The following is a 10552-nucleotide window of genomic DNA, read 5'->3' as shown; positions in this document are numbered from 1 at the left end:
ATCACTTAAATATATAGACTAGATTCAAATCATTCGAAAAATCAATAAAATACTATACTTTCCTCTCACAGCCGAAACACACCCAAAATATTTCTAACATATTGGCTTTTCATTAAGAATCCGCCCATTCCAAAAAGGGAAATAACAAATGACTCTCCCACTGTCCAGAAGTCCATTCCCAAGAACTCGTTAGGAAAATAAAAACCATAATTTTCCCGTCAGCAGAAAAAATATGAGGAATGATGAAGTCACCTTACATGGGATGCGCGGGTCGTCAACCTCTACTGGATGTGAACCAACGACCTCGGGAATTGTCCTTTGTTGCATCACGTCAATAGAAAAAGAAAATCCATTTCTGAATCACAGATGCAGTGACGAACGGGAGATTAGCGAATAAACTCCACTGATATATTAATACGATTCATTACTGTACAGCGCTGACAACAAGCATCTCGGGTCATGTCCTGTATAACGAACGCCACACTCCCTGGGAATTTCGCTCAACTCCTAACTTTTATTTTCCCTTATTTGAGGGGTAAAAACATCTACTTACGATGGTCTCTCTATAATGACGGAATTATAGCCATAATATTTGTATCGAGCTGATATGAGTCATTTAGTTGTGTTTCTTACATCTCAAGTCCAGAGAAAATTGGGTGAACAATCCTAGACTATCTGAAGCCTGGCTGACACTTGGTCGAATCAAATAAAAAGAGACAAAGTTTACGCGCTAAAAGATATGTTATGAGGGGAACTGGATCTTGCGACAGAGTTACGAATGTTAATTTAGCAGTTATATACGTGAGTGGCAGAAACGGTTCGCAGCAGGAAGGAGTCATTCCTGGGTGGGGGGCGGGGGATATACCTCAAAAGTTCAGATTGATAACGTCAGCAAACGACATTTCTCCTTATTCGCGGTGACCAGTGGGGTGTGCGTTACACATGTGTATACAGCTGTTGATAAACATGCAAGCCGAGCCACAACATGAGTCACCAACACCAGCTACAGTACTCAGGATGAGGTGAACATGTAGGTAGATTTAGATTTCTTTCAACCTTTACCACGAGACAACGAGAACGTTACTATTACACGCGACACGTCACGAGTGCCGTACCACGAGTCCAACCACCAACTTCATCACTGTACTCACCATATGACATCTCATTACAGTTTGTTGCATTACTAGCATTAAAAAGGTGTTGGAGAAATGCTGTGGTGGATGTCAGTGTGATATTTACTAACGAAGACGCTGGAGAGGTGGACTCCTTAAGTCACCCAACAGTAATTAACCCTGGACATAACGAACCTAAGTCTTATTTAGTTTATCCGCGTGTGCCCTCCGCATCCCGCCACGTCCTCTTGTATCTATGCCAAGTGAAACAGATGACCTTCCATTATAAGTGACTACAAAACACAGAAACGAGAGCTACCTAATGTACTCTGCTAATAAATGGTGGTTCTTGACAGCTGTTCGACGCTGGCTGTCCTGACCGATAGTTTATGGACTAAGAAAGATTTTTTCTTTAGTAAAATTCCATTGCCGTTTTAAAGACACGAATATATTACACATAAATATTTTATTTTCGCAAGTGTGTTAGTGAGCTGTACAAAATTCCACAATAAGAGGGATAATATTGAATAGTACACGAATACTCACGAACCATTTTGGGAAAAGTTCGAACATTATGATCAAAACAAACACGGAAACAAATGACAGTCATACCAAACAACTCTCAAATGTGGCATCGAGATCATTAGACACACTTTCCACAATCCAGTAGCCTTTTTTTTACCCTCCCAAACCCCTTCCTCATAATGGATATCAAATGAAGGGATAGTAAGTAAACAAGTGATTTATGCGGTCGTCTGTGTTCATTTGTTTTGTCTGGTGGAAGGAAAACTTTAGTGGTTCATGTTGTTATATCTTGTGTTGTGTTAAATAAATGAAAAATGGATGCAAACTCATCGAATACACACACACACACACAAACTACCCAAGATATCTTACAATAATGCACTTCAGTCCTAGGTCAGGTTAAGTCTGGTAGGTAGGTTAAGTAGTTTAGATCAGGTAGGTCAAAATTAGGTGGGTTCCATTGGTTTATATCATTTACAATAAAACTAATGTTCCAGCTATTCATTTTTATTGACTTCCATTTTCTAGCCATTCCATCAATTTCCCTAACAAGCGTTTCTCTCAACCCTCCGTCCTACCACCACATATGCCCCCTTGTGTATGGGCTCTCCTTTGTCCTTAATAGAATCGTCTGGTCTTAGATATGAAATGCCAGTGAGGCCAAATTTACAAGACTTACTATACATCACCTTATAATAGCTTCCTTATACAGCATATCTTAAACGATACAAAATTTAATGGTGGGTGAATCAGGCAACAGGAAAAAAAGTTTGTACATTAAATCAAATAAATACTTAATGATACTGAATATGTTTAAAACTGATGAATCTAGAAATCATATCAAGAATGTTCATCAATACAAGTGACACACCAGACCTCGAGTCCCAAAAATATATGACTGAATATGCTTGTATTCGAACCCATCCCAGGACTTGTTGGGATATACCTATATACTGAGTTTCATCTCAGTCTAGTTAAGTTTATTCAGATTATCAAGATCACAAATGTACCTTAACCCCTTCACTACTGGATGTCACTACAGTACTAATATTTTATTTGGATAACACTAGACAATTTTATTCAGCACAGAGCCCCCCTCCATAACTAAGGGGTTACACCACTTACACCTTCACTACTGAATGACACTTTTCCTATTTTATTCAGTTAACATCAGGAGATTTTTATCAGCACAAAGGACCTCGTACACAAGTGGTTTATAAATGGATAACAGTTCCACTTCCCAGCACCTTGCCTCCAACACTATGGGGAACAATTAGTGAATAGATTATTACAACTAATACAATACTGATCACAACCATCACATGTACCTCTCAGTATACCAAGTTGTACCAATTAAACTACTAAAACCAATTTATCAACTAATGTGTGATTGGTGGAGTATAATGAGTTAATTTACAGTACAATATTAGTTATAATACAAATGATACTTACGAGTAGGCAGAATAAGAAATCCCATTACTTGTGACCAAAGTAAAACATTAATATATGAACACATGACAAAAATAACATACATTAGTAATAAATAAACAGATCTCATAACCTCAACCATATTGTAAATGTTATCCAGTTTTCTTGATACAAAATACAATATAACAGATTACAGTAACTTATCTATAAACATAACTGAACACATTACACAGACATAGCGAGTTACAGTTATTTATTGTGTGTTTTGTAATGTAAAAAGCCTTTTCTTAACCGGGACTGTATACAATTTTGATTTTGTATCGCAGTACAAAATTGTAAAGCTAATACAAATACAGTAGTTCTGGTATAAAAATATATAAGATATGTTATCCATTCATAAAAGTAGTTTAGTGTGTAATGTTCTTATTAGTGTCAGTCTTACATATCCTAAACTATTTTTTTACGATTCATAAAGAAAGTGAAGCTGTGCAATGCTGTTTTAGGGATGGCAATTATGGTCATCAATACATGATAGACGGTGGTTTCTAAGTAACGGTAATATAATGCTATTGTTGGCAGCGAATTGCAAACAATTAATGCAAAGTTCAGAAGACCATTTTCAATAAGGCGCAGCACTTCACCAATGATGGGGATGTGTCGAACAACTCCTAAGTTCCATATCTGTAAAAAGAAGCATATAGTTAACTTTTGCATTTAGGACAAGGATTGTTTATGTCGAGAATAGTTTAAACTTCACTTTTTTTTGTATGATGTATTCTTAATTGCTTCTCTTGTACTAATGGCTGTCCATATATTTAAAAAAATAACGACAATTAAATAATCACACTCGTCTGATAAATCACTAGATCTCATGTAAAATAAATAAAAATATAAGCTTAGTACACATTTGTTAAGTATATAGTATACATACATACAAATACACATGTACAAACACTCCAAAAAAGCATCTTTAGGGAGGGATCCGATGAATTTCAAACTGAACTGCAACTCCTGTTCTCTCGGTAGGGTTGTCAGAATCCTTCGTGTGGTGGCATAGTCTAACACAAAATACTAAAGCTATTTTTTGGGGGGAGAGAGTATACATGTATTAGGAGATTCATATCATTTGCTTATCATTCATCATCTTCCTGCACACATTTCTTACCCAATAGGATAACTCTCCCTCTAGTTCTCTACCCAATAGGATTACTCCCCCTCTAGTTCTTTACCCAATAGGATTACTCCCCCTCTAGTTCTCTACCCAATAGGATTACTCTCCCTCTAGTTCTCTACCCAATAGGATAACTCTCCCTCGAGTTCTTTACCCAATAGGATTACTCTCCCTCTAGTTCTCAACCAATAGAATTACTCTCCTTCATAGTTGATGCCATACCTCACTGTTCTTTGTTTAATAGAATATAATTTTCTACTTATCTTTCCTCCCCTTTGGTTAGGTAGTTCTCACATTGCACCAGCCATAGAGTTAAGAGATACTGTGAAGGCTTATTATATTCCCTGGGTGGCTTGGGAAGAGTGAAGACACGACCGATAACTCTATCTTCCTGTGAATGGCCGACTGAATTTCTTACTGTTTAAGTAAGATGATCCAAATTATGAGAAAGGATTCATAACGCTCTTTCCTAGCGACTTAATCTATGCGTCGGCTCCATGTTGCCAGGTCTTGAATCGCTGGATGGTTTTAACTCGTAATGTGAACGCCGTCATTGTTACATTAGTCTCATAACATGGTTGTACAGAAGCCATGACAGTCTCCTTTATCTTTACCCAACCATAAACTGACTCTTATGTTAAATTTGCGTGTGTGATCGTGTGCAAAAATGCAGTTTCCAGATACAGTACTGGCAGTCCTCTGTAAACAAATCATTAACATAATCGCGATAACTTTCAATGTGTATCAAAATACAACAAAACCATCTAACGTACATTTAAATAAAGAAAAATTGTTGAATACCAGGACAACTTTTGGGTGTCATGACCGAGTGCCAGTAGATGGTGAGTGAAGGCTATGGTAGCAGCAGGGTCCACCACAGGGACTATCATGTGTACTCCCTGTAACATTGACTCGGCCATGGCACCAAAGTGGTCTGGGGGATTGATTAAGCCTTCAGCGATCACCTTCTCTGCCACGGCATTACACTTGGCTCTCACCTCCTCTAGTTCCCCTGAAGCAAGATTGTACCTGAGGAAGATTAAATATTGAGAACACTTATATATCAATAAACTATATTTTGTTATGCTAAAGGACTAAATTTATCTCCTGTTTAAATTTTGTGAAGTATTTACATGGTGAAGATAACGAGCACGTAGAAAGAAGCACTGTTGGAGAGTGGGAGAGGAGAGGGAAGTTGGGGTGATATTTCCATGTAACATTCACCAACAAAACTGCCTCTAGAAAAAAAAATCTACTGGTAACCCTAACCTTCCCCTACCTCTAAAAACATTGATATTATAGTGTACATTACTTATAACTGAATCTGTTTCTGTAAGGAATCTTTAACCTACGTCATTAAACAAAAATATAAGTGAATAGATAAAGCAAGAGGCTGAATTACCCCGCCCCCCTTCCTCTTAACCCCTTCACTATGGGGATGCCACTGTTAATATTAATAAAGTTGTATACATTAAAATACTGTTAAAGGCTGTGGCTGTTAATAAATCCTGTACTGTGCTGTATTTACTATTGGGGTTTAGTTGTACTGTAGAGCCTTTACTTTTTCATTTTCTACAATATGTTCCGTATCGATGTAACTCGTTCATTAGTAAAGGAGCATCTGTGAAAATTGGTGAAAGATGTTGTGATTATTAGTTATTTTACTGATCATATAAGTCAGGGCTGTGCGTCCCTTTCAGGGCCTTAATTTACAAATTTCAAAATTTAGTTATTTCAATCATATGCAAAGTTCTTCAAGTTCTATTATTATGTTAATAACTAGACTGTGTGTGGACTGTATACATTCACCCACAGACAAAATCATGATATAATCCCAAATGCCTTGAGTCCTTTGGTTAAGTGATGGATGCTAACACCAATCCAAAATTAATTCCATTCATATTAATGTTTAACCTCTTGTGTACACTGCTCCAACTCTGCTGAATAAAATCGCCGAACATAAGCCAAATAAAATATTAAAGGTGGCGTCCCCGTAGTGAAGAGGCTACGGTAATCCAATGAAAAACAGTTCTCAAATCATCAATTATAAATATTTCGTCTACAACTGGATGTGCTCGAGCTCTTGGGAACACCAATGCTCCTGCCAAGTGATAAGAAAATCAGTAAATTATTCAATATTTACTTTGTTTACTTGGAGGAGTGACCATGAGAAAGATATCATAGTATCTTCTAAATTAGTTGAGGATATAAAGGTAATTAAGGTCATTAACTGTGCTTACCTGTCCTCTATGCCTAAGAGGTACCCAATACACCTCCAGAAGTGGACAAGGCTCTCTTCCTCATTCCTGGTGCACCGAAGACCCAACTGTTGTCCGTGTGTCAGTGCTAACCCAAAGAAGGCCCACTGTGTCACCACCATGTCTGTCTGAGAGGCCAGCAACACGCCTGCCGTCTGGGAGTCACTGAAGGAGCTGGTGTGCATTCTTCTCACCAACTGGATGGATTTGAAGGCACTGAAATTTAATTAGAAAGTTAAGGATAAAATTACTTTAGAATGAGAAATAAAGTACAATAATGGTGCTTATTTTTTAAATATCTCTACATGACTTTGCATGAGCTGAATAAAATATTAAAAGTGGCGTCCCTGTAGTGCAAGGGTTAAAAGAGTAGAGTCTGTTGTATCATACCAAGTATGATTGATATGTGTAAATACTCAACTACTGTATATTATTTCTGCTTTCAAAATTCATCGGAGAATTTTAAATAATAAATCGATATGGAAGACAACTTTACACATCCAGAAATTCATAAAATAAACAATGTTCATGACATTGGTAACTGAACACTGTAAGATGGCCAAGATTAGGAAAGATCAACAGAATGTATGTTTTACAGCAAGACTTAACCTGATAATATTGGTTAAGGTCGGCTGTGGTTTAGTTGATTTATACTGCCTGGGAAATAAATGGTTTTGAGATTCTGTTCATAGAGTTGTTCTTATCAATGACCATTTTACTATATACGGCAAGTTCTGACTGACCTTGATTGTGGGTCGAAAACATCACCAGAGTACCATCGTCTCACGTGGTTCAAGGTACCAAGGTACCTTTTGTAGGAGGCGACTGGAGTAGAGGAGCGCCCAGTAAATGTCAGCACTTTCAGGATACTGTGTACTGACAGCAGACACAGCAGACCTACCAGGTTACTCACGAACACACTCAGGAAGTAGTGATGGAAAACTGACTGCCCCCTTGAGGAGAGAGAGATTGAATGGTCAAGTTAACCTCACCACACACAGGTTACCTGTACAGTATTGTCTTCAAGTATGAATACTGTATATAATTAAAATCAATGAAACTACATCGAGACATTCACAAAGAATGCATTTCTAAGACACACTGTAGTAAACTCCATGAAATCTTATATGACCTGTGTTTGTTAGCTTTATGAAGGCGTTTACAGAATGACCAAGTTAAGGTGAAAAATTGCAAACTATAAGGACAGAGACTTGCTTAACTAGACATCACTTGCTCCTTACCTCTTGAGCTTGGCCTTGTCATACCATAGGGGTGGCTTGACGGGGCTGCCACAGTCTGCGGGTCGAGAAGATGCCTCGCCCAGCAGTTGCTCCACATACCAGCATCCTTGTTCCCCACACACATCCTCACCACACTAGGGGGACAAGTACTGTTATGTTGTGGCAGTGTTGTTATATTCAATCACAAATATTCAGCCCTATGTCCACCCAAAACATCGATAAAATAGCCTCTTTTACCCATTTATGTCGCCATTATGTTACTATTACCGTATTGTGATTTGACATCTAAGATCTTTAAACACATAACATAGTAACTACACTAAACCTTCAACAGTTACTTGTTTATCTCAACACAACACACTGCTGTCACTTTTCTCACGTGTTTTCTTACCATAATCAGAATACTGGCCTTGTATTTTTTCTCCTTCGTGAAACTTATACAGATATTCAGAATTGTATAGGGAGCTCACACAGGAGCCATCGTAATCCTTACCAAGAATACTTTACTTTATCCTCTTCGCCACTGATCGGCCTGTTAGTACAGAATTACAAAATAGTGATACAATCAGAAGTTGACTGAGGGAACACTGCAGGTGAAATAACATATTACCTGGAAGTCCTTGATGAACTTACATGTTGGCCCCCTAATGGGGTTGACACCTTAACCCCTTGGGTACAAGGTCTCTCTATACCGAGTTATCGTCTGGCGTTAGTCAAATAAATTAGTAAAAGTGACGTCCAGCAGTGAAGGGTTAATACAGTACTGTATGTTAATTCACTCTGCTTAGGTGAAACCTCTCACTCACAATTGTAATTTCATGTGAGGTTTGGCCTCATGGATCTGCACCACATTTAATGAGTGACTTTCCGAGCTATACAAATTTCTATGTATTTATGAGAGAATTATTTCACCCATACTAAAACCATTAAAAAAAACTATAGACTCTTTAGACTGAAGATTTGACCATATTATCTTATACTTTATATTAATGAATACAGATATGTAGACTATTCTTAATTCTAAGTACTGTAGGCTGCTGAAAAATGTAAGACGATGTATATTTGTATTAGGTTACCATGGTAGGAGCCCCTGGGTGTCTTGGAGGCCGTGTCACTTCTCTTGTGTGCGTCACAATTGGCTCTTTCCCTTGAGAAGACTGAGATAGAGGCTGCCTTTGTGGGAGCTTCTACGATTACCCATAGCATTGGTTGTGACTCATTCAGCTGAAAGTGGAATAAAACTGGTTAGTGGTATTCAGGATGCTGCATCAAAGTAAAAAATATTACTTCATTTTGGACTTAATTTTGTTGAAAGAGACATACAGGAGGATCTTAACACAGGGAAGAAAACACTTAGGAAGGAAACACTAAACAACACCCTCGCAAAAAACTAACAATTTCTCTCCTGTGTGAATCCTTTGCCTGTTTATCTCAAGTTCACACAAAACAATGCTGTCAATTTTCTCTTGTTTTCTTATAATAATCATTTATATTCTTCATTTCTTTATTATTTTGTGTCAAATGATCCAAACGTGAGAGAGAATGACCAAGTATTGTAAACGTCTGTAGATTGTGCAAACTGATCGAATAATTTATATTGTTTCTTATATAATCACCATAAAATTACCTATCGTTTCTCTGTACTGCTTCACTCTTAAGATCCTTTATTGAGAGAGGAATACCGAATTATTACCTGAATATATTTAAATACCAAAGAAAACTGAACAAGTACAGGGGATACTTAGCCACTCTGAAATATACAGTAACTTGGCTCATAACCGATTATGTTCGTTCTTCTGCCTCTTTAACCTTCTATTTTATATTGGTGAAGAAATACATTATCAAACCAAACATTATACATATATATATACAATGAAACATTTACCAAAAAGAAAACTTATTTCACACACGCATCTCTTATCCTCAAATATGTCCTGGGTTCGGTCCCGCATATATGTGAGATGTTAACCAGTGTGACCCTCCCATACAAGGCAGATTTTTTACGGGTATTCCAGGGTCTTCTTATATTAGACAACAAAGTTCATACAAAAAAGTAATAAAAAAAGTTAAAGTTACAAGTCTGGCAACCTCACCTTCTCCTAGTCAGTTGTGGTGAGTGGAGAGAGCGTGAGACTTTCTCCACTGTATTATTCTTAATGTTTTCATAACTGTTGCGTACATTCCAACATTTCTTTTTCATGGAGTTTTGCACTTCAGAAATACGTCATTCAAATTATCCTAAAACTTCCGTAAAATAGACAGGTTCACACATAGATCAATGACAGAGGAGCGCGTAGTCACCTCACCCCATACAGCAGAACACTGAGGCAGGCACGCTCCAAGGACCAACAGGCTATCCTCTAGTCGCAGCTGCCGCAGTTACAGTATGCCGCTAGCGGAAACGGTATCGCGTGCCGGTGAGGAAAGGAATGGCAGCAGTTTCCTTGTGGAGTTAGGGCCACATTGCAGCTGTTCTCACTCACCCTATCTGTACTTGCACCCCTACACACCCCTACCATAGTCTCCTCCACCCTCGCCAAAGTAAGTAACAGTACACTGCCACCACCAGGACTCACCCCTCATATCTTCCTCACCCTTACTCCCATTTTAGAAAGTCATGCACTTCCCTCACCCTCTTCCTCGCTCCTATTGTCACTTCCTGCACGTATGATCACTCAATAACTATATCTACTTGGTGGGGGGTGATTAATTTCGGAATGAACACTGTGACTCCTGTTGTCCAGGTAGAGTTGCCCAAATCCTTCGTCCGTTGTCATTTTTTCAACACAAATTTTGTATAGATTAGTTTTTGAATGA

The 10552-nt window shown here is 38.0% G+C and overlaps 1 protein-coding gene across 2 annotated transcripts; it reads right to left on the bottom strand.

Annotated features, from left to right (window-relative positions):
* Positions 1-2128: 2128 nt before the first annotated feature.
* LOC121864878 lies at positions 2129-10077 on the bottom strand. Of its 2 annotated transcripts, none has more exons than XM_042364043.1 (7): positions 9829-10077; positions 8812-8959; positions 7736-7869; positions 7238-7447; positions 6477-6710; positions 5010-5265; positions 2129-3746 (listed from the first exon to the last, which is right to left on the bottom strand). In XM_042364043.1, the coding sequence occupies exons 2-7, from the start codon at positions 8812-8814 to the stop codon at positions 3513-3515; spliced, it is 1071 nt and encodes a 356-aa protein (XP_042219977.1). In that variant the 5' UTR covers positions 8815-8959; positions 9829-10077; the 3' UTR covers positions 2129-3512. The 2 variants fall into 2 exon arrangements, with proteins under 2 accessions (XP_042219977.1, XP_042219978.1); XM_042364044.1 differs by having other exon boundaries at positions 3644-3746; positions 5038-5265.
* Between the last annotated feature and the right edge of the window lie 475 nt (positions 10078-10552).

Source organism: Homarus americanus, unplaced genomic scaffold (assembly GCF_018991925.1).
Source record: "Homarus americanus isolate GMGI-L3 unplaced genomic scaffold, GMGI_Hamer_2.0 scaffold38488, whole genome shotgun sequence".
Taxonomy (NCBI): Eukaryota; Metazoa; Arthropoda; class Malacostraca; order Decapoda; family Nephropidae; genus Homarus; species Homarus americanus.
This window is presented reverse-complemented; position numbering and strand designations above follow the sequence as displayed.

What these genes read in the sequence shown, in the direction of transcription:
- LOC121864878 (XM_042364043.1), bottom strand. An exon ending in GACAAGGCCAAGCTCAAGAG is followed by an intron (nt 7,448 to 7,735) that starts GTAAGGAGCAAG and finishes TCTCTCCTCAAG; the next exon opens with GGGGCAGTCAGTTTTCCATC. An exon ending in CAATTTTTCTTTATTTAAAT is followed by an intron (nt 3,747 to 5,009) that starts GTACGTTAGATG and finishes TTCTTTTTACAG; the next exon opens with ATATGGAACTTAGGAGTTGT.